The sequence below is a fragment of the Neolamprologus brichardi genome, chromosome 22 (genome assembly GCF_056152115.1).
Source record: "Neolamprologus brichardi isolate AB-2024 chromosome 22, ASM5615211v1, whole genome shotgun sequence".
Lineage (NCBI taxonomy): Eukaryota > Metazoa > Chordata > Actinopteri > Cichliformes > Cichlidae > Neolamprologus > Neolamprologus brichardi.
Genome location: NC_142124.1, coordinates 12,284,086 through 12,309,601, shown reverse-complemented (window position 1 = coordinate 12,309,601; position 25,516 = coordinate 12,284,086). Strand labels below are relative to the sequence as shown.

General features: G+C 40.0%; 3 protein-coding genes across 3 annotated transcripts; 2 read left to right on the top strand and 1 right to left on the bottom strand.

Moving 5' to 3' along the window:
- The first annotated feature begins 685 nt into the window (after positions 1-685).
- On the top strand, positions 686-4,715 carry exosc7 (exosome component 7). The gene is made up of 8 exons (XM_006788042.2): positions 686-793; positions 945-1,046; positions 1,768-1,862; positions 2,895-3,060; positions 3,627-3,697; positions 3,793-3,916; positions 3,997-4,152; positions 4,537-4,715. The coding sequence occupies exons 1-8, from the start codon at positions 737-739 to the stop codon at positions 4,639-4,641; spliced, it is 876 nt and encodes a 291-aa protein (XP_006788105.1). The 5' UTR covers positions 686-736; the 3' UTR covers positions 4,642-4,715.
- Positions 4,716-6,166: 1,451 nt separating this feature from the next.
- On the top strand, positions 6,167-8,439 carry LOC102780866 (tetranectin-like). Its single transcript, XM_006788044.2, has 3 exons — positions 6,167-6,361; positions 6,473-6,571; positions 7,498-8,439. Exons 1-3 carry the CDS (start codon positions 6,214-6,216, stop codon positions 7,902-7,904), a joined length of 654 nt encoding a protein of 217 aa, XP_006788107.1. The 5' UTR covers positions 6,167-6,213; the 3' UTR covers positions 7,905-8,439.
- A 2,042-nt stretch (positions 8,440-10,481) lies between these two features.
- On the bottom strand, positions 10,482-24,836 carry cdcp1b (CUB domain containing protein 1b). The gene is made up of 13 exons (XM_087835385.1): positions 24,734-24,836; positions 22,203-22,421; positions 21,377-21,718; positions 20,655-20,861; positions 19,475-19,825; positions 18,189-18,401; positions 16,810-17,154; positions 15,724-16,083; positions 14,547-14,744; positions 13,860-14,219; positions 12,924-13,277; positions 12,755-12,836; positions 10,482-11,838 (listed from the first exon to the last, which is right to left on the bottom strand). The coding sequence occupies exons 1-13, from the start codon at positions 24,795-24,797 to the stop codon at positions 11,352-11,354; spliced, it is 3,582 nt and encodes a 1,193-aa protein (XP_087691511.1). The 5' UTR covers positions 24,798-24,836; the 3' UTR covers positions 10,482-11,351.
- Between the last annotated feature and the right edge of the window lie 680 nt (positions 24,837-25,516).

Below are 25,516 nucleotides of genomic sequence, written 5' to 3'. Positions count from 1 at the left end.
GCTGTGAGATCAAAACCTTGCAAAATCCTACCGCCCCACTTACGATGGTGAGGGCTGCTGAAGGTTAAAGTGAGTAAGTCCATAAGGAAAATAGATAAATGAATGAATAAATAAATAAATAAATAAGGGATTGTACTAGGGGAGAAAAAATTCCATAAAAAGTTACGAGGAAAAAAATGAGAGGAAAAAAAGTGGCAAATAACCCCCAAAAATTACAATATTTTAAGCAATAAACAAGAACAAAAAATGTCCGTCTATGACACAAAAAGTAAATTTACACGCAAAAATTGGCAGTTGTTGAGAAAACACTCATCTATTTATTTAAAAAAAATTAGCAAATTTTCTTTAATAAAATAGGAAATAGAAACTTAATAATCTAAAACAGCAAATTTTACAAGTAAAATACATAGGGCACAAAATTTACAGATTTCGTGGAAAAAAAATCACAAGAAAAAAATTATCAAAAATACGTGGCGTAAGTTAAAGCACGTGCAGAAAAATAGTTGTAAAGGGTTGTTCAAACTTTAAGTTGCTTTTCGTGTCAACATCAGTGGAATATCTTTGTTTTTAGGAGATCACTGTCTTGTGTTTGTTGGGTGGGGCGTTTACCTGTAAAGATTATTAGAAAACTCAAACAACCAGCATGCCCTTCGGATTTTTCCCCCATTGTCGTCTTCTGATGACGCAGGGGTAAAGCGACAGACATACACACACATGCTAAAAGTGTTTCTGAAAAATGGCAACAGTGCAAGTTAGTGAGGCTGAAAAAGTGTACATACTACACGGCATACGAGTAAGTTGTTAACAAACATGTTAAAAAAAATACAGCCCCAGACTTTTGTTTATTCTGTTAAAATCATTTTAAATGTATTTATGAGCTTTATCGATAGGAAGCTAGCTGCATTAGCACTGTGTCTGTTGACATGTTTCTTCCTGGTCTTCAGGATGACTTAAGGGTGGATGGACGAGGCTGCGAGGACTACAGACACATGGAAATAGAGACCGATGTGGTTTCCAACACAGACGGATCCGCCAAAGTCACGCTGGTAATTAAATCACCAGCATGTGTGAACAGCTGAAAGACTGAAATTTAATGATATTTCAACAAAAATCAGTTACGGCCCAGTTTGGGTTTCAACATTTTTCCACATCTTGGCCGTTGCAAAGTCCCGTCTTCTCATTTACGACTCTGAACTCTGTTTGTAGTAAAAAGGTAACACAAACAACAGCACTGCCGAAGGTCTCAAAATAATATGTCCCAACTACTTCCTGAAAAAGAGAATCCAAATAGTTTAAAGAACCAGAGTGGGGTTTGAGAAATCCAACACTGGCACATGTGATTGGACTACCAAAGACCATTTAAAAGGGATTCTAACTAAGGCCACTCTCCACAACAGTCCCACATGTGGCCCTTTGGGGAAATTAGTTGCCCAACTTTGCACTGACTTGTAAAACGATTTACACAAAAACTAATTCTTAAAATCACATCTAAATTTGACTTGGAGCCAGTGTAAGGAAGCCACAATGGCTGATATGTGATCTCACTTGTCACTTAAGAGGCTTCCCACAGGGTTTTAGTCCAGCTACAGTCGGCAAAGCAAAACCTGAATGACTTGACAGATTAATGAAAACTGTTAGTAGTAAAGCTGAGATGAAGTGAAGGCATGAGTACGCTTTTCAGAAGTCAGAGTGCTGTTGAAGCTCATTTCCAGGTTCCACTGTCAGACCAACCTTTTTATATCACCCCATGGTTTGTCTGTCTTTCAGGGGCACACAGCGGTTCTTGTGGGGGTTAAGGCAGAGATTGGAAAACCGAGGCCAGCGGTGCCAGCCGAGGGCTATTTGGAGTTCTTTGTAGATTGGTATGTATGCTGCTAAATGATATTTCTGTTTATGAGGGGTATAACAATTCTGAAACTGTGGCCAAAATAGGGATACAAACATCCACAATATCATTTCACTATTCCACTTGAAGCTGGTAATTCCACGTTAAAGTACATGTGTCTGGTGAGAGCTGTAATCAGGTGTGTTATCTGTTTGAGCCCAGAGGTGCCACTATGGATTTAACAGAGGGGGGAAAAGGTCCCACGGCATTTTCTACAATCGTCACAGTGATTATCGAAAATTGCTTTCTGTGTTAATCACAGATTTTATTTTTATTTTTACGTATTATTGACAGGCACAAACTGTATAGTGTATCAGCAGAGTTGGTGCTAAAACATGTACAAATCCTGAAATTCAGTACTGATTTTGATTACTTCTGATTTGATTAATTATTATTATTACAGTTATTATTCTCATTATTCTCATTATTTGCTGTGAGATTTATTTGGCTGCATGAGAATAGGTAAAAGTGCAACAGCTGCTGTTATATAAAAAGAACTAGAAATACCCCAGAATAAAATAAAAAAAAAATACCCCAGAATAATTGAGTGTATTTTTTTCTCTATTCATGAATGTGGTTTAAAAAAACAACTGTTTTTTTGTTTTGTTTTTTGTTTTGTGGGGAGTTGAAAGGAAAGCCAGGCTGTGGCTCGGAAGAGTTGTTACACCCCCTGTTGGTTTAAACGTGGGTACGCGTCATTTTTTTACAGTGTTTAGGTGAAAAATCTTGAATTCAAATCAAAATTTTTGCATCAGCAATTAAAGATTTTAAAGACACTGAAAGTAAAAAAAAATCACTTGAAGTTAAGTGAGTGTTTTAATGGATGTGCTGCCACCAGGAGGTAGTATTGCATTATCTGTTCCCTGGATTTCCACCATAATCCACTAAAGAAAATATTATCATATGACCATACATAACTTGTTTGTGTGAAGAGAGGTAGCAAGACTAGCAAGCTTTACTGTGGGATAAGCTCCTGCTGTACGACTTCACTGGGTTGTTTCTTCTTCAGTTCGGCCAATGCGACCCCCGAGTTTGAGGGCAGAGGGGGTGAGGAGCTGGGCACGAAGCTGAGTAACACCCTCTACAAAGTCTTCAACAACAAACGCAGCATCGATCTGAAGAGCCTCTGCATATGTGCTGGAGAACACTGCTGGGTGCTCTATGTAGATGTGCTGGTGAGTCGTAGTGTCCAACGCTGCCTTTTGCTTCCTAAAATGTTTTTCTTTTTTAATATTTATTTTTTTCTAGTGTGCAAAAATAAAGAAAAAGTGCACTGTACACTGCAGCTCCCTTTCTCCATGACTGCAGTTTTTTTTGCCCTGCATTTGAGCGTCATTGAATTTTGACTAGTGATCCAGCCAAAATCCTCTCCTCTGCTGCTCCACAGTTGTTTTCTGCAATAATAAATTTATTGTTTTTAGACAGAACAAGTTATTTTTGGACAATAATTTGACTTTGAGAACTTATTACACCAGTCATTTTCACAATTTTCTGACATATTTTAGCACAAAAAACTAATAAATAATTACAATTATTCCATCACAACCCTAGATGTGATTCTTATGGGCTGTGCTTCTGTTTTTATCCTCAAAACGACAAGGCTGTTTTTCTGCATTTGCCTTTTTCTTCCTGTTTGTATAGTAAGAGTTGTTAGCAGTGTAGAGGTGTTAAGATTTTCTTGAACATTTCCAAATAAATCCAAACAACTTGGGTCAAATCTCATGTTTTTATGCTTCCACAGCTCCTGCAGTGTGATGGAAACTTGTACGATGCCATATCAGTAGCTATCAAGGCGGCTCTCTTCAACACAAAGTGAGTCTCTTGTTTGGGATTTTTTGGCATCTTACAGTTTATTTAATATTGCACAGATTAAATCTTACTAAAAGTCTTGATTACTCCACTGACAGAATTCCCAAAGTTCACATATCATCCGATGAGGAAGGAGGAAAAGAAATTGAGCTGTCTGACGACCCCTACGACTGTATGAGACTCAACGTAGAAAACGTTCCCTGTATAGTGACTTTGTGCAAGGTGAGCTCACTTGCTGATACTCAGAGGTGATGACTGTCACCACACCATAGTGCTACATGCGGCTCACTGTGTTTCTGCAGGTGGGACACAGACATGTGGTGGATGCAACACTGCAGGAGAAAGCCTGCTCTGTGGCAAGCCTCATAATCTCCGTCACACACAAGGGCACCATCACCTGTATGAGGAAGGTGGGCGGAGGCAGTCTGGACCCAGAGAGCATCTTTGAAATGACAGAGGTGAGCCCAGCTTTGCTCCTCAGCCATCTGGCCTCCTCTCAGCACAGCTGAAGAATTAACAAATTGTGCTTTTAACCTTATTTACATTTTAAAGCAGCAACATTTGACCTTCAGTTAAAAGGAATCGTTTATATTCTCACGTGGAGTTGGAGCTGCAGGTCGAACTTGAACCTGGGCTGCTGCATTTCAACCATAAGTCAATGGGCACCTGCTCACCCACCTAGCTAAAGTAGTTCACTACTTTTATAGACAGAATTTCTAGGCAGAGCCAAGTGTCATCTTTGCTTACACTGCTGCCCTGTGCCCAAACCTGGATAAGTGGCAAAAAAATGGGTGGATTGTTTATTTCCTTTCTTTCTTTCTTTGTTTGCTTGTTTTCTGCAGGCGGGCAAACGAGTTGGGAAAGCCCTCCACGCTCCTCTCATAAAGCTGCTGGAACAGGAAGAGAGTCTCGGAAAAAAGAGACAGAAAGTTGGTTTTTTGGGCTAAAAATCTGCTCCTGTTTCCAAGTTTGTGTTTACATGTATACATAATTTTCTAATAAAGTGTTTATTTGTACTCTGCTTATATTTGTTTTTTCAGATATGTTTTTGTTGTTGTTTTGTTTGCACACAGATTGATAGAGGAATTGTTTTATGTGGCGTCTGAATCACAACAGATGAAACTTTGTAGAAGATATGTCTGGTTGAAAGCTGAAGCTAGTGAAGGATTATTATTATTATTATTATTATTATTATTATTATGAAGATGGTATAAAAATGATAACCACAAATTCTTTAAGCCAAAATTTGGAGTTTTTGTTTTGATTTAAATCAAATTTTACCCCTCAGCTGGGAAAGCCGAGGTGACAAAGGATCTACTAAAAATCTCTGACAAGTTAGAATTTTAGTAACTTTGACCTCAAGATCAGGTTATTGAAAATCTTGTGAATGCAATAACTTGAGAAGGAAGGCATCTAGGATTTTCACATTTATACCATACGTGCATCTAGTAGGAGGCTCAGGGGAAGCACTTGCGGCCACCAGTATTCTTTTGGGCTAATTGTTTGTCTGTTTTAGTTTTAGTCTGATTTCAAGCTGTTACAAAGTCAGGAAGAAGATGATGTGCAGATTATTTAAAATACTTATTATGATGCAAATGGTTGGGAAAATGGCCTAATATGAACCTTGAACAATACTTAGTGTTTGTGTTCATTTATCTTTAAAGTTTGTTCCGCATCAGTGAATGGGTTGTTGTTTTTTAACTCACCACAAATGCAAAACTTTCCATTCTTGAAATCTGCACTGCCCTCTCTCAGCAGACCTGCACTGGAACAGTCCAGTCTTTCTGCATCCTTTTGTGTTTGCCACGTGTCGGCCGAGGAATAAGTGTAGTGGAATCTTACAGAAGGACCAGATGTGACTCTGGATCATTTCCACTTTGTCCTCAGACAGGGTGAGGGTGTGTGCACAGGCAGACAACAGACGGATCCAAAACAAGCTCTTGCTTTGGATCCGTCTGACATTTGGGCAAAGTTTGAACCATTGCCTAAATCTTTCAGTGCGAAGTCTGAAACTAAAAAAAAAAAAAAATCCTGCATTTTTTTTTATAAAGGATCATAATGCACCTTCACTGCTGTCAAAAACACCTGCAGTGATAAAACTTACAGGTCAAATTTTAGCCATATGCTGTGGATGAAACTATAATAATTTGAGCCAGTAAAACTACAGCTGAACTCAGCTGTAGTTTTGCAGGGTCTTATGCAACAGAAGAGTTGCTCTTTGTTTGTCTTTTTTATACACCTTCATGAAAGCTGCAGAGGGCTTATGTAATAGCTGTTTCACACTGTCTGGCCTCAGTCTGCAGGTCTACACCTGCTTTCCAGGCCTGGCTCTGGTTAGCCCTCAACCTCCACGTGAAGAGTCTGGAGCCAAAAGAAACGCACACACGCCATCCTTAAAGGCTTCTGAGGTTGGACTGTTATTCCTACAAACAGCACTTTCAGACTACATAATTTTTCCATCTTCTGGGGGATGAGAGGGAGGGTGTGAGAGGGACAAATAGAAAGAGAGAGGGAGGGAGATGGATAAATTGCGAGCGTCCACGTTGATTCGGCCTCATTCGACAGGTCTAACCATGGAGTTCAAAGGAGTGCGTGTGCTCCTAGGAGTGCTGCTGCTCGTAAGTTCCTCGCTTCAGCAGACTCCAAAGAAGAAGCCCATGAAAAAAGGTAGAGAGTCTTAAGAGTCTCCTCTTACTTAAAACACACTAAAGCTGTTTGATCACTGAGTTTGCACAAGTAACCTTTTCTAAAAAAAATTTCTTGTATGTCTGGAATCAGATACAACAAAGGATGCTGCTATTGTGCACTTACAGAAACAGATCGATGACATCGTCCAGGAGCTCAACCTACTGAAGGAACAGCAGGCTCTGCAAAGAGGTAAACCTGGTGTTTAAAACAGTTCATAGTTAAAACAGTCATCAAGAGAAGGCACTACCTGCACCGTCATGGGATAAAACCCTTAAGTGTACGAGTGTATGCAAGTTAACAGTGTATAACAGTCCTTGCTTACCTTGCTTTGGGGCCAGTTGTTAAATCTACCTTAAGACATTTGATATTTTATTAAAAAAAATATGCATGCACTATAAACTAGCTGTCATATAATATTATTAATAAGACAAAATATCAGAATTCTTGTTTTTAATCATTGTTTGATTTTTTTAGTGCGCATGCATCTTATATGTTTTCAGTCAAGTCAGAGTAAGAATTTGCAGTACACACTTTCACTCACTCTACCCATTTAGATTATTCAACACAATTTCTCACAGTTATTCATGCAACATCAACTTATTTTATCCATTTTAGCCCGTTTATCTATATAACACTTGTTGACGTGTCCTCCTTCATAAACTGTGCTTGGGCTGATCCTAGTCACTGGTGATTTAAGGTGACTATGCCTTTAATAGCACACCGGCAGAGTGGAGACAGACGCACTTCTTAGTCTCACTTCTGTCTGATATGGATTACAGTTGAGAGAACAAAATATGTATTTAAGTTGGATCCAATATCTTGAAGCATGCTTCAGTTAAACATAAGTGCAGATTTGATACATGTGGAGTCTTTAAAATGCCATATTTTAATCTGGAAAACGCGTTTGCCCCGCTGTTCTGAACAGAAAATCATATTGTTTCTGGAAAACAAACACATACATTCTTTTTTAAAGTTGTGTTCACCATGATAACAAAGCTACATTTTTCCTGCATATCATTATCAAAAAAGTCCTCACAAAAACAAGAAAACATTTTAAAAAAAGCATTTTACTGTTCTTATTTAACCATCAGTTCCTTTTTTTCTCCCCTCTGCAGTCTGTTTAAAAGGCAAAAAGATCAATGGCAAGTGTTTCTTGAGTGACCCTGTGAGGAAACGTTATCACACTGCCAGCGAAGACTGCAACGCCCTGGGCGGTGTCCTTGGCACACCTACATCCAAGGATGAGAACGATGAGCTCAGAGACTACGTCCGCCAAAGCATCGGCCCAGATGAGCAGGCGTGGCTGGGCATCAACGATATGGTAACCGAGGGCACCTGGATCGACCAGACCAGCAGCAGCATCACTTACAAAAACTGGGACACGTCCAACTTTAGGTCCCCCCAGCCAGACGGGAGCATGTCCCAGAACTGCGCTGTGCTGTCTGCAGCCTCCCAGGGGAAGTGGTTTGACGAGAACTGCCGCGACGAGAAGCCATCCGTGTGCCAGTTCAACATCGTTTGACCACATTTATCTCACCAGTGACTCTGCGTTTGCTTGGTTATAGCTGCTTTGTGTGTGTTTACTCTCACTGCAATGCTGCTCTTCTTTGCTATCCTATAAGGGGTTCAAGCCAGCGGTTCCCAACTGGTTTTGCATCAGAACCAAAGTCTGATGTAGAAGTCACAATCAGTTGCATAAGAAGATGTTATTTTAGACAAATGTGATGCTGCTGGTATGTAATTTTGCAGCATTCCTGGTGTTTGGAATAAAAACAAGAAGACCACAGTCCAGTTTGGAGTAAGCGAGAGATTGTGTGGCTGTACAAAGAAATAGCAAAGAAAACTGCATATCATTTTAGAAAAACATAAGTTGAAATAACCATGTTCATGTGATTAAAAATAGTGTTTGGGTGCTGGCACCATCCACAAATTAAAAACTGCATGTAACTCTCTGTTGTCCTCACACCTATCAACAGCAGTTCTGTGACTCACTGGCTGAGAACCACCGTTTTAAACTTCTTTTTAAATAGGACTTTAAAAAAGCCAGAATTATGACTGATATACAGTGGGGCAAAAAAGTATTTAGTCAGCCACCGATTGTGCAAGTTCCCCCACTTAAAATGATGACAGAGGTCAGTAATTTGCACCAGAGGTACACTTCAACTGTGAGAGACAGAATGTGAAAAAAAAATCCATGAATTCACATGGTAGGATTTGTAAAGAATTTATTCGTAAATCAGGGTGGAAAATAAGTATTTGGTCACCTCAAACAAGGAAAATCCCTGGCTCTCACAGACCTGTAACGTCTTCTGTAAGAAGCTTTTCTGTCCCCCACTCGTTACCTGTATGAATGGCACCTGTTTGACCTCATCATCTGTATAAAAGACACCTGTCCACAGCCTCAACCGGTCAGACTCCAAACTCCGCCATGGCCAAGACCAAAGAGCTTTCGAAGGACACCAGGAAAAGAATTGTAGACCTGCACCAGACTGGGAAGAGTGAATCTACAATAGGCAAGCAGCTTGGTGTGAAAAAATCAACTGTGGGAGCAATCATCAGAAAATGGAAGACATACAAGACCACTGATAATCTCCCTCGATCTGGGGCTCCACGCAAGATCTCATCCCGTGGGGTCAAAATGATCATGAGAACGGTGAGCAAAGATCCCAGAACCACACGGGGGGACCTGGTGAATGACCTGCAGAGAGCTGGGACCAAAGTAACAAAGGTCACCATCAGTAACACACTACAACGGCAGGGAATCAAATCCCGCAGTGCCAGACGTGTTCCGCTGCTGAAGCCAGTGCATGTCCAGGCCCGTCTGAAGTTTGCCAGAGAGCACATGGATGATACAGCAGAGGATTGGGAGAATGTCATGTGGTCAGATGAAACCAAAGTAGAACTTTTTGGTATAAACTCAACTCGTCGTGTTTGGAGGAAGAAGAATACTGAGTTGCATCCCAAGAACACCATACCTACTGTGAAGCATGGGGGTGGAAACATCATGCTATGGGGCTGTTTTTCTGCCAAGGGGACAGGACGACTGATCCGTGTTAAGGACAGAATGAATGGGGCCAAGTATCGTGAGATTTTGAGCCAAAACCTCCTTCCATCAGTGAGAACTTTGAAGATGAAACGAGGCTGGGTCTTCCAACATGACAATGATCCAAAACACACCGCCCGGGCAACAAAGGAGTGGCTCCGTAAGAAGCATTTGAAAGTCCTGGAGTGGCCTAGCCAGTCTCCAGACCTCAACCCCATAGAAAATCTGTGGCGGGAGTTGAAAGTCCGTGTTGCTCGGCGACAGCCCCAAAACATCACTGCTCTTGAGAAGATCTGCATGGAGGAATGGGCCAAAATACCAGCTACTGTGTGTGCAAACCTGGTAAAGACCTATAGTAAACGTTTGACCTCTGTTATTGCCAACAAAGGTTATGTTACAAAGTATTGAGTTGTATTTTTGTTATTGACCAAATACTTATTTTCCACCCTGATTTACGAATAAATTCTTTACAAATCCTACCATGTGAATTCATGGATTTTTTTTTCACATTCTGTCTCTCACAGTTGAAGTGTACCTCTGGTGCAAATTACTGACCTCTGTCATCATTTTAAGTGGGGGAACTTGCACAATCGGTGGCTGACTAAATACTTTTTTGCCCCACTGTAACTTTTTAATTTTTATAATAACTCAGTCTTCACTCGTTCCAGTTTGCTAGTCTTGTAGCCTGCGACCTGTAAAATTACCATCAATAAACTACAATGTCTATCCCTGTTTTGCTTTTTCATGTTTTTCAGAAATTTGCTTTCCACAAAAAAAATTTGAAGATTAATTCTGCAAAACTTGCAAGTCAGAAGACGTGCAGACTTTATTTAAAAATCGTCTGCAGTTTAGAAATGTCACATAAACCTGGCCTCTGCATTTGTTATTTCCGCTATGCTCCTTGGTAAACAGTAGCTGCGAATCTTCAGCAGTTCTTCCACACCCTCCTCCTCCTCACACTGTTTTTATAGTTGGAGTTCCTGCGGCTGAAAAAGCTTTTTTAGTGTCCAGCATGCAAAGAGGCCCATGTTTAAGCACAAGAGGGAAAATGAAACATCACTTCAGATGAGGTAATGATGGCCGTAAGGTCACGTAAGGCTACACCGCTTCCCCATCATACACTGACAATTTATTGCAAGTCAAAACAAAAACAAAACAATTCTGGTATGTACAGGCTAAGAAAAGGCAAATCTTAAAAAAATAAAATAAAAAAATACTAGTCAACAAGATTAAAAAAACATTTACAAACAACAATAACGGATAATTTTCCATTTTCCATACTTTAAACAAGTTTTTAAAAAAAATAAAACCAAACAAACATTCAAGAAATAGTAGTTGCTGCTTTTTCTGTCTGGGAGTAAGATGAAAAGATTGTGAGCCATATCTCTGGAATCAAGGATCCTTAATAAAAAGCTATGGGACAATTACATAAAGCACCTAAAAAACAAAAAAAAAACAAAACATCAACAGCTCATGTTGGAACTACATGAGCCAATCGTGTGCTTTCACATTGAGGTTCATGGCTGCCTCAACACTGCAGTAAGTATGCTTTTTGCTTTTCTCTACTAACTGCATTTGTCTAGAGCTGCGATGGGTCGAGCCAGATGTGTTTCTTATGTCTGAGCCATTAGTGAGACCACAATGTTATGAAACGTTGCACAAGCATAAAGGAAAAGCTTTTGTACATGCACTCTTTGTATCCCAGGGACGTTATTTTCCAGACTTTTAAAAACAGGGCTCACTGCTTTCACTCTTGGATCTCTAGAGCAGACTGAGTTCTACCAAATACCGCTTAGATATATAAGCTCAGACTCCCTGAGTATAGTCACAGCACAGACACGTGCATGAGTACCCCTTGGCAGATACTTGGTGCTGTAAGGAGGATTTTGTAATAGCAGTTCATTGGATGGCTGTGGTCCTGACACACTACAAATAGTCATCCGGTATGGGCTCCATATCAGCAGCAGAGAGTCGGATGGTGTTTATGTCCCCTGTGGTCTTGAATGTGTATAGCTCATTGTCAATCATCCTGCGGTCCTGGAAGCCGAGGCTGTCCTGTCGGTTGATGGGAGTACGTGGACGGGATGGTATGAAAGTCTCAGAGGGATCCATAAACGTTTTGTCCTCGGGCTGTGGATCTGGTTCTTTAATGACAGGCAGCACTCCATCAGCGGGGCCTGTGAAAGTGCGGTAGGTGTCTGTCTGAATGCCGTTATACTGGTCTGGAAACGCCTCACCGTGGCTGGAGTTACTCAGCAGATGGCCATAGACCATCGTATCATCTATGGAGTCATAGACGTGAGATTCATTTTCAGATCTGGTTTTGGTGAAGTGCATGTCAGATGGCCGGAAGATATTCCCTTTGGGCATGTATATGGACGATCCCCTGTTCTTTTTTTGATTTTTCTTTTTCCTGTTTGAAAAGATGAAGACAAACCAAAGGTTTATGGTCTAATAATGCCACTATGAGAGACTATGCATAAAAATGTCTGTAAATTTTTTGGTTTGTTTGTTTAAACTTAAATTCACTGGTTTTGCACAGAGGCAAAATTATAAAATGTGTCCATATACTTTGGACGTAACTGTGTGTATATATCAGCAGAAACAGCAAATCAATGGTTTATCTTACAGCAGCTGCATTGTTCATATTTATTTTACACTAATATGTCATGACTGCAAAAATAAAAGTTGGTATTAAAAATGGTTTGTGTTCTAATTTGGGCAAAAACAACTTGAAAAAATATATAAAGAAAATATAAAGTAGATAAAAAAGGATGAAAAACGAAGTAATTTTAAGTATGGCTCAGTATCTACTCTGAGATTAAGCACATCGTTACTGATAAATTTAATCACAATGAGAAAAAGTAGAACAAAAAAATTGGGGTAGTGGAGGTGGTTTATATAAAAAAGGGTCATTTTAGACAATTGCTTGGTGGTTGCCAGGCAACAGGATGGCCATGCATAATTCAGCTTTTGTGGATTTAAATGACATATTACTGTTATGAAATAAAAGTGATATAATGCTTTTATGACGTGTTTTTTGCATAATTGCAAAAAAAGTTGTACTTTTAGCCATTTTGCAAGGTGGTTTCTAGGCAACATGATAACTGTGTAAAATCTGATGTAGATAAGAACCTTCAGCGGCTGAAGATGTACCTGTATGCTAAGTTTGGCTGCTCAACTCCTGATGGTCTAGAAGGAGTTTGCAGCCAAAGAAACAAAGAAACAAACAAAAAACCAGACACACAGACAGAGATTTCTTTCTAACTAACACAGCCTAGTCTCAGGCATTTTTTAGGCTATCAGCGTTTTGCTGCAGGTGTACTCACTTTGTGACAATGCATACAACAGCTAGCACTAGAAGCAAAAGCAAAATAGCTCCTGATATCCCAAGGACGATGGGTAAGAAATCTGTGGAGGAACAAAGCAAACACTGATTAGATTTATGCCTTTAAGATGTTTTGTGTATGTGAATGTGCTACAGTGATAACTGCTTACTCTGCTTCCTCTGCAGATTGATTGTGGTCAGTGCACTAAATTGACGAGTCTCTGGTTCACAGTTGGACATGTTGAGATAGAAACTCTCACCCACCAACTGTTCCACCACCGGCGGATCATTTTCTGTAATACTTAGTTTCAGCTCTCTGTTCTCTATCGTCCTCACATCGATTCCTGTGTGTCCCTCTTTACATTGAGGCTGTGTGACGTTAAAATTGAGCTGGGCTTTGTACTGGTTGGGCAGCGTGACGATCCAGCTTAGGGTGCGGTAAGATTTCATACCCCGAGGCCAGTTGGGGGTCGCCAGCAGTGTTGGAGACATCGTGTCAGGACTGACCGCATAAATAATGGTCTCTGAAAGAGGGAAGGAATTCATATCAAGTCTAAATCCTGGGTGTTTTATAAATGAAAATAAATAAATAAAAACCCATCTGTGGTGCAACACTGCCTCTACGTGGAATTTTAAAGTACAATAGCCGCGTACTGCAGCATGTTGTTTTTTAGTCTCTCAAATAAATTATTTTGTTCATTAACTGATGAATGTCAAATTTCCTTCATCTTAAGGTAATTCTTTAAAATGACTTCTTTAACCAAACTCAAACAACAAAAGACTACAGAACATACTGGATGATAAAACTAGTCACTTTTTACAGATTAGCTCATGATTCAGGTCATCATTCTCACTTTTGAGTCCTTTTAAATGTTGAATTTGGCTTCTATTATATTTACCAAGCACGACTGCAATGTTTTAAAACAGTCACACAACAAATAAATGAAGCCATTATCGGGAAAAAAATCATAATGACCAGTTATCAGCATTTCTTCTAAATAATATAACTGATACAATTAATGAGTAAATACGCCTGAGCCTGGGTTTTTAGTAAAAAAGAAAAAAAAACCCAGGCTGTAGCCCAACAATACATATTGACATTTTACCTGTGATCTCCTCGCTGACGCTGATATTGAGGAAAGACCCCGTCATCCTGCTTAACTGCTGTCCCGGAGCTGTGATGGAGATGTTGGCGTGCACTTGGATTTTTTGGATTACGCCATCAAAGCAGAAATTTCCAACAAAATTGCTACCCTCTTCTTCTGCCAAGTGCAGAGAAAAAGGCTCTTTACACTCCTGGCTGGGCAGGGACTGCCGCAAACTTCCTTTTGGTGACACCAGGTCCCACGTTTTGGTTTCGGGGATGTTGAGGTGCCAGGTGAAGCTGTTGAGGGGCATTGGCAGGCAAGGCTCCATTGTGGACACAGAAAGTGTAGTCACGGGGCACGACTCTGTTTTCTTGCAGTCTGTCATTCAAAAGCATGAAATGAGATGCATGATATTAAGTTTCCAAATAAAGCACAACTTAAATAGTAAATGCAGAAATTTCTTGCACTTTTTTGTTGTTGTTGCAAAACGTCTTATTTAAACCAACAGGAGGACTCTCTCTTGATGAGCTTTTCTTTGAAGTCTCAGAAATAAAGCTAATAAACATTTTTCTCAAAATATCAGTCTATCCTTTTAGACTTTAAATCGACTATTTAACTTAGATTTAATCTTTTCTATACCCAGGAAACAGAGATAGATCTACTGTCATGTATAAGAAAACACATTTCAGGAATGAGAACTCTCACCAATAACTTTTTTGGCAGTCAGGCGTATGTCTTCATTTGGGCAGTCGAGGAAGGACAATTTGGCTATTGATCCCGCAGTCACATTTATCTTCTCTTTAACCTCAGAGTTGATGCTGATCTCACAGTAGGAGTCAGAATTCAGATTCTCAATCTGCAGGGACACTCCCGGGTCTTTGGTTAGATCCACGGTGCACAAAACTAAAATGCAAAGAAAAATAATACATATAGATAAAGGTAATATAGTCAATAAAAATAAATACAAATAAATAAAAACAAAACGTGAAAAAAAAAAAAATTCCCCATCCAGATGTGAAAATAATGTGGGACATGACAAAGCAGAGACACCATACTTCATCTATTTTTCCTCGGCTTATCTGTGGTCACAGCAGGAGTTGGAGCTCATCAGAGCTGTCATAAGGTCAGATATGGGCTACACCTCGGACAGGGTAGCAGTCTATATGGCTAACATGGAGACAACCATTCACTCTCGCATTCACACCAATTTAGAATCACTAATTCACCTAAGACACATGCCTTTGGAGGCTGGAGTGCCCAGAGAGAACCACACAGAAAGTGCCCAGCTGACCGGCGGATTCAAAACCTCCTTGCTGTGAGGCGTCTATCAAATGGACACTAAAATTTGTTCTCTTCACATCCTCATAGGCATCGTAACATTTTGCCACATTGTCTCCAGACTCGTTTACGCTCATCTCATGTCATCTGTTGATGACACATATGAATGTACCATCGTGAAGGACTACACTGCACTACCTGTGTAAACCTGAACAGGCTGCAGATTTGCTGAAGAATTTTGTTCCCAAATTCACAATGAAAACATTCAGTGTGCAAACAAAATGCCTGTTTAGATTCGGAACCTTTCTACTATGACTTCACTGTAATGGGTTGTTGATAAAAGTGTTACACAGTCTCCATTTTATCTATATTTTGGTGTTAACATGATACTTGCATAATGTAATGAACTTAAGTTTAAATAAATGGAATTTTTGCCCATACAAATTCCATAAACACATCGAAAAACATAAATAATTACATTACAATATCTACCATAGTTAAAGGAAATGACAGTCGTGTGATAGACACATAAAATAGCTTGATGTTTAAAAAAACAAAACAAAACTGTGTACGAGTCCCAGCTGTTTATGTTTTAACACTGTACCTGGACGGCCGCTCCTCACCACAGAGACCCTGTAGTTCAGCGTGAGACCTGGCAGCGTCGTGTTGGTTTGACAGTTTGTCAGCACCATGTTGAAGTTGCCCTGTTGATGCACCGGCTGAGGATCCTTTAGAGCTTTGGTTACCGTCTTGGCCCCTGCCTGATACTCCACCGTCACCTCTCCATTGTTGAGGCACTCGGGGGGTGTGACGTGATCAAAGAGCACGGTGTAGTTGTGCATGCCGGGCACTGTGAAGCTCCACTGCATCTGCATGTTGTCAGGGAAGTCTCGAGGAAAGTTAGCTGTCACGAGTGTCGTGTCCGATACACCTCGTGGTAGGTTGACCCCCACTATCGCGGTCACTAAGAGTAAAAAAAAAAGAAAAAGCAGTGGACACTGAAGTTAGAAAAATCAAGATTTCATAATAATTCATAAAATTTTAGAACACAAAAACTCAAAACATTATTATCTAACCTTTTGCTTTTCTAAATTTTTGCTCTTGTAGTTATGCATTCTTTATGATTAAACAATTATTTATGGTTGTGAAGTAAAACAGTGAGCAACTGACACCTGAACTATACCAAATCTTTCCTTTTATCATTCAATGAAAAGGATTTTCATGTGCCAAGTTAAGAAATAATATTTTGGATATTCTGACTGTCCTATAATTTACACAAATGTATGAATACCAAATGGTGACTAGGATATACAACACCAGGTCAGTGTTATAAATCCCCATTGCTTTGCAAGTTATTTGGACACTCCTGTGATTCACCTGGTAGAACAGGCAACCTGAATGCTTAAGGCCTTGCAGCAGTATTTTGGATTCATCCCAGACTATGCTGCATTTTTTTGTCTACTCTGTGCTGCCCTATTTGAATTAATGTATAAACAAAAAAAATAAAAGCAATTCATTTAATAAATAAAAGCCCAGATTTTCATGGAAAACATAACATTTTACAAGTGGAAATATGAGACTTAACTATGGTAATGTTTCTAAAAAGTGTTTCATTATAAGTTCTCTACTCAATGATTTATTGTGCTGTCTGTCTTGTCTGGGGTTTTTTTGTAGATATAAAATGACTCACTGTTCATCTCAGGCCCGCCACTGAGTTTGAATTCAAAAGGATCCATCTTTGCATTCGCCGGCACCTTTAGAGACACGCGGCCCCTGTAGCGACCCTGGATGGTGGTCACAGATCCTCCTCTGCAGAAGGTACCAATAGTTGTCTGCCCGCGTAAATAGATAATAAAAGAGTACGTGTGCTCATCCGGGCATGTCTCCTCACTGGAAATCTGTCTCAGTCCCTGTTCTGGGAAGTCCAGTTGGAATGTGTGAGCAAAATCAGTTTTCAAGTCCCACTGGAAAGTCCGGTTGAACTCTGGGACCACCGAGGACTCGGCCTGAACCGGGTCACCAGAGAACGGGGCGTCTGTCCAGATACAGATAAAACAAAAGAGATGGTGAGTTTCCAATGGCTTTTCCCCCTCACTCTCCAACCGTTCTCCAGGTATCTCAGGCTCTGGAGGTTAAGTTGATTCTACTACACGCTCCCAGTCTTTACCATTTCCATTGTACACTAGTTCTATTCTGATAAGCACACAGCAACGTTTAAACGTCTAATGCGACATATGTCAGTCATAGCACAAAGTCCACTTGCATTAATTTTTTTTTAAACCTTCAGCTTTGTCTTTACCTGCAATCACTGTTAGCTTTAGCACCTCTTCATGTGTAAATTATGTCTAATCAGCTTATGACCGCTTTAAAAATTTAAACATGCATTTACTTTCTGTCATGTACATTTAATGCAAATATCTAATAAGTCAATCACATGGCAGCAACTCAATAAATTTGGGCAAGTAGACCTAAACGATGATCAAAACGACTTGCTGAAGTTCAAACTGAACAGAATGGGGAGGAAAGGTAATTTAAGTGGCTTTGAATGTAGTATTCTTTTTGTGTCAGATAGGCTAGTCTGAGTATTTTAGAAACTGCTAATCTGCTGGGATTTTCCCACAAAACCATCGAAAAACAGAAAATATACAGTAAGTATCAATGTCTTTTCGGTGCCAGAGGTCAGATAAAAATGACCAGCTTCAGTTAAAACCAATGCAGAAATATGCAGCGACTGTGTGATGTTATCACACAATTGTCACATCAATTTTGGGACTAAATCTGTTAGGAATGTTTCCAGCGCTATGTTTCAGAAAAGCTAATAAGCTAATCAGCTCATCATGTATTTTGTTCACATGGTCATTTACAGGCGCAGAATGCTCCTTAGGTATCTCATGAAAACTAGATGATACCCCCCTCGGAGGCTTCCCCAAGCTGGCCAATCATGAGAAAGTGTCCTTTTAGATAGGAGATGTTAAAGAAACCAAAGCTAAACTGAATGATTGCACAAATTTACAGTCTTAGACAAATTAGACCTTAAGACCTGACTTCACATATTTTAACTCTACATACCAATTTCTCTGTTGACCTCCACACTGAAGACATCTTGAGGTCGAGGACAGGTAAACTCTACTGAGACGTTGCAAGGAGCAAACAGTGTTAGGAGTTTAGGGTAGCATTTGTAAGGCGCCATCTGACACACGTTGCAGTCGAGCTCTTGATTCACCTTCGTGATGATAATTTTGGTTTTCTTGATTTCAGAGGCCACAGACATCATTCTGCTAGCTAAAAACAAAAGGTGCACAAGATGGTGAGATGCTGATCCAGCTGAAGATAATTCAGCTCTATACTAGTCTGATAAAATATTCATATTAGACAGACATGAAATAATTTACGGGTGGTTTATAGTTGTGACCAGGAGTTTATATGCACTCATGAGCATAAATGCACTGGCAATTTGGGGTTTTAATGATTTCTTGGAACAGTTCCTTTTCTAGGGTGGAATAATTGGACAACATACATCTTTAATTACTTTAAAAACAAGAATTGGGTGCACAAGTTTGAATTTATTTTGGATTTTCTCTCATCCACACAGGGTCAAAAGTATACTTATAAGATCAAATGTATACATACACTCCCACTAATATTTGGTTAAATTACTCCTTTCATGTTTAACCTAAACCAGATGCTTTTGGTTTCCATCAATAAGCTTCTGGCACAAATCTGTCTGGATATCTGACCACTGTTCATGGCAGAATTGGTAGAAGTGTGTTGGAGTGCATGGAAACTCCTAATCACAACTTTACATCATTAACACCTTTAAGCCAAATCAGTTCAAGAAAACACTGCTGGTCAAATATTCTTATAAAACGAAACATTTCCAACAGCCTCAGCAGACCTTTAACAAAATAAAATAGAAAAACTAATATTATGCTATTTGTGGTTAAATTAAGAAGGGAGACATAAATATATTTATAGTTGATTTTTCATAAAAACATAATTAACATTCTACTTATTATTTATTTGTTTTCACACAAAATTTAATCAGGTATAGCATATAATTTATTTTGGTATAACTTTTTAACATTTGGCTGGGGACAAGAAACAAAGCTTAGCTTTGCTTTCCCTATTAATCAATGTCCAAGTCAAATATATACAGATTAAAGTAACTACATTTGAGTTATAGGTCCTTAGCTGCAACTGTATAAAGAGGCAATGATTGAATCATTACCATTTTAAAGGATTTATCAGCCATTGTTAAGGATATGTCTCCATAAATATGTGCTATGATGTTTTTTCTTTATACAAAATGAATAAAACATCTTCCTCTACGGGTTCTAGAAAGTGTTCAAACTTGCCTCTCTCTGTTGCTTTGACATTAAATGCTGCCGACTCCAGTTTTTCTCCTTTGGGCACTTCAATAGACACAGTCGTTGCTCCAAGCAGATTCAGATCAGAATCTGTCCCGCCTTTGCAGTAGTTGTTACTTTGAATTTCGCCACTGCGTTTAATTGTACTCACTGAGTACTGATAGTCATCTGGGCAGGTCACCCCTGCAGAAATCGCCTTCAAACCACCACCAGGAAAGTCCAGAGTTAATACAGTACTCTCTGGGACACTGATGTCCCACGTCAAGGATCTTTTGAAGGCATTAAGTTGGTCGGGAACAATTTCTGCTGCAGAAGGTTTGCAGGAAGTCTTGGTGCATTCTGGATGAAGAAATTAGGAAATATTTTAATTTCACATGATGGCTGAGGAGGATGAAATGTGAAGTTTTCCATCAATGAGAGCGATGCCAAAGTAAATGCAGAAATACATGCAGAAAAAATATTATAGATAAATGCGCAAAAGTAGTATTTTTGCAACAAGCTGATTCCTAAAGTGCTATTAGTCAAAAACTTGGCAGCATGCTGCACAGTGTGTTCTAAAGAAATGTGAGGGAACTGGGTAACTTGGGATAAAATAAGTGGAAGTGGAAGGTCTAAAAAAAAACCCAAATCAAACAAACAAACAAAAAACTACAGTGGATGAATAGTATCTGAAGGTCACGTCCAGCAAGACCTGAAACAAGAGTTGAGAGATCTGGCTCTCCGGTTGATCCGTCTACTGTTCAGAAATGGCCTCAGTGGAAGAGTAGCTATCAAGAAGCCATTCTTAAAGCAGTGATATAGGGATAAAATACTGAGGTATAACAAATTACACAAGAACTTGATTGAAAATCATTGTAGGTCTTACGGAGTGATGAATCCAGATTTGAAAATTTTAGTTTAAATCGCTGTCAATATGTACGGAGGAGGTCATGAGGGCGGTACAACAGTGAGCATCTACAGCCATCTGTAAAACACGGTGGAGGCTCTGTCATGGCTCGGGGCTGGATTTCAGCCAGTGGTGTTGGAGATGTTGTCAACATCGATAGAATTGTTAAGAGAACAAATGTTGATCCACCATGCAATACCTTTTGGAAAGCAACTGATTGGCTTGATTTTTTAACCTTTATTAGTATATTAATTTATTTGTCACAGCTCCAGCAGCTCTCACCTATTGTCTTTTTTATCTTCACATTGAACCCGTCTTGTGGTTTCGGGCAGCTGAACACCACTGACAGTTTCTTAACATTGTTCAGCGTCTTTTCCGTGCTGCAGGTGAGAGTGGGGCCTTCAGCGGTGCACACTTCACACACCGATTCTTTCGGGTCCCGGCTGAGGACCATGGTCGTGCTGGAATCAACGCTTATGACCTCAGTTTCTAAACAGAGTGAAACGCAGAGTGAGACAGAGGCTAGGGTTGAGTTGCACCAGCTGTTAGCCAATCCCTTCACAGGGTCCTTGTAATAGAGTCCACCATTAAAGCTTTAATTAAATTACTCACTTTTGCCTTTAGTGATGGATGGAAAAACTCTGAAGTGTGCTGCCACCACTGGCCAGCTTGGCTCTGTCTACCAGCACCATTAAACCCCACTATAATCTAATATCTTCAGACCCACAAATGGCAAATTACAGGCTTTATCTTCTTTGTTCACACAAATCATCTGCAAGTAGCAAGAAACCTATTTCTATGAAAGACTGAATGCAAATAGGAAATAGTAAATATTTAGAGCAAATTTTTTTTTTTTAAATCTGACTGATTTTTGGTGACTCATTTTAAAAGTTTTAAGCTATAATTGGGTTACTTAACAGGTGGTGCAGCTCCAGTTAAACCCAGCATTAATCCTATGGAGCTTCTAATTAAAAGAGAGTCTATATTTAGCAAACAGTTCTTACTCAGTTGTGTGACGGAGGTCTGAAACAGCTCACTGACCACCTGAGCCTTTGGTTTCACTTGCAGAGACACGACAGCTGGATTGATCAGATACAAACTTTTCACAGAACCGCCTCGACAGTACTGAGTCTGGGCCTTGCTGCCGGCTATGGATGTGGACACAGAGAACTGATGTCCATCTGAGCATGGCTGTGATGTGTCAGTCAGCCCTCCTTCGATGATGCTCAGGCGCACGACTGTGTCCTGAGCTGCATTCACATCCCAGGTGAAGATTCTGGCAAAGTTAGTCAGGATGGATGGTTGAGTTTGCAGAGTTGGTGGGCTGCAGGCATTCTCAGTGCATTCTGGATTTCAGTCGAAGACAAGAAAAGATGCACAGATGGGTTAAAAAAAAAAAAGAAAAAAAAAAAGGTACTCACACCTTAATTATGCTTAATCTGCATAACACTGAAAATGTCTTTAGAAAAATTAGTAAATGAAAAACCGTAGATGCCACTGCTATATCTAAGTGGATTGCATACGAGCTTCGATCACAATAGAAATAACCACCAATTGACTTGACTGGGGGAAAAGAAATTGTTTTCTGAGGATTAATTAGAAGCAAATTAAAAAATAAAAAATAATAATGGAAAGTCTCAATGCAATAAAATGTCAGGGTAGGACAAAGCTGTGAAAGTAGAGGCTCCTGCACAGTGGTTTTTTATATCAACGAATTATCTATCCTTGAAGCTATGATTAGACCAAATGAATACTTACTCTACATTTACCTTCAAAGGGATAAAACACTTTAAACGAGGTCTGATCGAAGCTGAACGTGAGTAAACTCACCGATGGAGTGAGCAATCGTCACAGTGTAAGACTGCTCGACAGGCTGGGGGCAGGAAAACTCCAGTGTGGTCTCAACTTCAGGTACCAGAGAGAGAGAAGAGTGGCAGGAAAGCGGTGCGCTGTTCACCTTGCTGACGATACACACAGAACATTTTGCCTGCTCGGTGGACACTGTCACATTCAAGCCTTTGTCTGGTCGAACGACCTCCTGCTGGGATTCTGGAAGTCAGATCCAATAATGTGAATATGCTGTAAACTAATCTTAAGAGAAGATCAACAAATGCATAGCTCTACAGGGATAATTATATCAGACTTTAGTCACTTTGGTTCACCCTGAAAGATAAGATCCCATAAAATGTACACATTCATGTCCACCAGAGGATGTATTTTTACCTAAAAAGCCACAGTCAGATTCAGATTAGTTTATTTTTATATCTGTGACCAAATACTTGTGGTCTTAATGATATATAAAAGAAACAAACACATCCTTAAACGGTCCAGCTGATTTTTCTGTTCATGCCTGAGCAAACACAGCAGCTCCAGGCACACCTATTCCCATGCACTGAAGTAGCAGACAAGCGCAAATTAACTGAATTTCGATAAACGTGAGTCACCTAGTGAGTAAAGAGAGGGTGAACCAGTTTTAAAAAGCATAATGAGGTGACTCTCCCGTTGTTTTCTCCTGAGAATGTTTTTCTAACTCTGGGAGAAGCAGTTTTTCTCCACAGCAGCAAGGCTTTTATATAAACCAGGTGTGGTTACAGGTGTCATTTTTGGTGGTCTTTTTGATTTAATCATCCTGTTTTCACATACTTCTGTGCCATTTCTACAGTTCCTGACATCAACATTGCATAATTTTGGCACATTCTTTGCCTGCACGTTCATGCTAGTCTATCCCAGAGGTTACTCTACTCTGCTGGAATTAGATCTGGTGACTGAGGATGCCACTTCATCATGACTGCTTTCATGATCATGCTCAGAAGCTACTTTTTGTTGGTGACTTGGTGTGTTAACATGATGCAAGCAGCTACTGGAATATTGTAACCTGCAGCCATTCTGGTATGAACACAGTTGGCAAAAATACCATAAATGATCAAAGTGCGTCAAAAACACCATCCCCACATCACCAGCCCGGACTGGTGACTAAAGGCAGGCTGGGTCACTGGATTCACGCTGCTGATGCCAAATAGTGACCTTACCATCAGCCATGTAAAGAGTAAAATCTGGAGACTGTGGTGCTGAAAACCCCTGGAGATCAGTGAGCCTAGATGGACTCAAACCAGCTCATTAGGCACCAACAATACTCTCTCATTAGAAATGTTTTTCCCATTCTGATGTTTAAAGTTAACTGCAGCTCATGACCTATACTGAGGTGCAGCTACATGACTAGCTGGTTGATTAGATAAGAGTATGAATAGGAAGGTGTACAAGTAACACACTCCATGTGAATATTTTCTAACGTATGCAAATAATCAGGGAAGTTCACACACCCTCATATATTACACAGCACACTTATTCCTACATCCTCTGCAAATATCAGAACTCTTCTCTTAACTTCTTTATTTTCTGCCTGTTCTTTTCACCAGACTCTGTGAAATGCGGATTGACCTACTTCCTGATTTATCCTTATTTCGCATCAGTTCTATGAATGGAATTCAAGAAATTCCACATTTACTCACATACCCTGCTACTCTGAATGAGGTGAAACCCTCACATGTGCAATCCCATAATAATCCCTGCCTGGACCATATCTGCTAAAAATATCAAGAAACCTAATACTAAACATACAATCTAGGATTTAAAACCAAAACAAGCGATAAAATAAACATATTTAATTAAATCTCACTCTCAAAGCAGTGAGCATAATGTTACCTCTTCCTCTCTCTCAAGCTAAAGCAAAAATAAAGTCCTTCTTTAACCTGAACCTGTAACAACTAGTCCACAAAGGGCTTCTTGCAACCGTAAACAGTGGGTGTGTTGAGAAAGTCACACTGTTCAAAGTTATTTAGAAGTTATTTTATAAATATCATAAAAACCCTTTTTTAAAGTTAAACTTGCTGATGATGATTTCAACACAGAAAACCGGGAAGTTTACATCTAGCATAAAACGATTATTTAAAAACAAAAAAAACGAGCAACAGATTGTTGGTCAATCATTAATGAAGTCGTGATGAATTCATGCCTCCAGGAAGCTCCATAAATGCCTCATAAACCTTTTTGAAAATGGAGGTCTGGAAGTGGGAGCTATGAGTGGAAACGCGCTCCAGCCTCAGTCATGTCTGAGCTGCCTTTAATGCTCGTTATTATCCTATCATTTATTGACACGGAGCTTTAAGCACAGCTTCGCTTGAGTGCATCTTTACAGCAGCTCAGCGCGCGCTCCTCTCAGCTGTGTTTTTGACCCATTTGGCGCACGAACGCGAAAAGAAGCCACGCTTTTGACACGAGGACGTTTCGTGTTTTGGTTTGAAGATGCACGTAGATTCAACAGACAACACAAAATACTGAATGAGGTCGTTCTTTCCCCTCACCTGATGAATCCAAGACTGCCAGAAACAGAAGCGCCAGGAGAGCGCAGGTCCTGCAGAGCCGCATGTCCTCAAAAATAATAATAAAAATAAATAAAATAAAAGCAAAATAATTTTAAATGATTGTTTTTGTAAGTTAAAAAGATAATCTAAAATCGCCGCCTCTCTTTCAGATACAGTTTACAGCTGCATTTCCAAGCGTTACAGCAACAGCAGCAGCGTCGCTGACAGCCACTTCCTGCTCACGAACACTTGCGCGCAGCGGCACAGAAGAGGGCGTGGACCGCAGGTAGAGTACCTGTCCAAACTTGACAGGAAGAGCAGGCCCTGTCGCTGTGCCTTTAAGCGGGAACACTGCAGCGATAGCGCACGCAGTCCGGACTCTTAGATTAAGACGCGGGTCCTCTTCTGACTTCCCTTGCACTGTGTGGGACAATGAGCGCCCTATTTATAAGCAGCCAAACATGCCAAAGATTGTTGGCATCGTGCTGTGTAAACCCCCAAAATGTGGCAGACGAAGGGTGTGGAAGCAGAGCCCGGAGCATAAGCAAACCTCGTTGCATCATAGCTGATAGATAGAAGTATTTGTCCTTTAATGCGACAAAAAGGGGGAAAAAACGAACGAAGTAGGTTTAAGTGAGTCTGAATGATTAAAAATATTAAAGCTTCAGAAGGAATATTAGTGCGAAGCAAAACAGACATAAATCAGGTTGTTCCTGGTCAGCTGGAATTTCCATTTTGTAAAATGGAGATGGAAATGTGATTAACTGTGCGTAAGACAGCTTC

What these genes read in the sequence shown, in the direction of transcription:
- exosc7 (XM_006788042.2), top strand. Translation starts at nt 737, where the DNA reads ATGGCAACAGTGCAAGTTAGTGAGGCTGAAAAAGTGTACATACTACAC. An exon ending in GATCCGCCAAAGTCACGCTG is followed by an intron (nt 1,047 to 1,767) that starts GTAATTAAATCA and finishes TCTGTCTTTCAG; the next exon opens with GGGCACACAGCGGTTCTTGT. An exon ending in TTGGAGTTCTTTGTAGATTG is followed by an intron (nt 1,863 to 2,894) that starts GTATGTATGCTG and finishes TTTCTTCTTCAG; the next exon opens with TTCGGCCAATGCGACCCCCG.
- LOC102780866 (XM_006788044.2), top strand. Translation starts at nt 6,214, where the DNA reads ATGGATAAATTGCGAGCGTCCACGTTGATTCGGCCTCATTCGACAGGT. An exon ending in GAAGAAGCCCATGAAAAAAG is followed by an intron (nt 6,362 to 6,472) that starts GTAGAGAGTCTT and finishes GTCTGGAATCAG; the next exon opens with ATACAACAAAGGATGCTGCT. An exon ending in ACAGCAGGCTCTGCAAAGAG is followed by an intron (nt 6,572 to 7,497) that starts GTAAACCTGGTG and finishes TCCCCTCTGCAG; the next exon opens with TCTGTTTAAAAGGCAAAAAG.
- cdcp1b (XM_087835385.1), bottom strand. Translation starts at nt 24,797, where the DNA reads ATGCGGCTCTGCAGGACCTGCGCTCTCCTGGCGCTTCTGTTTCTGGCA. An exon ending in GAAGATAAAAAAGACAATAG is followed by an intron (nt 19,826 to 20,654) that starts GTGAGAGCTGCT and finishes TTCTTCATCCAG; the next exon opens with AATGCACCAAGACTTCCTGC. An exon ending in GTTGTATGCATTGTCACAAA is followed by an intron (nt 11,839 to 12,754) that starts GTGAGTACACCT and finishes CTTTTCAAACAG; the next exon opens with GAAAAAGAAAAATCAAAAAA.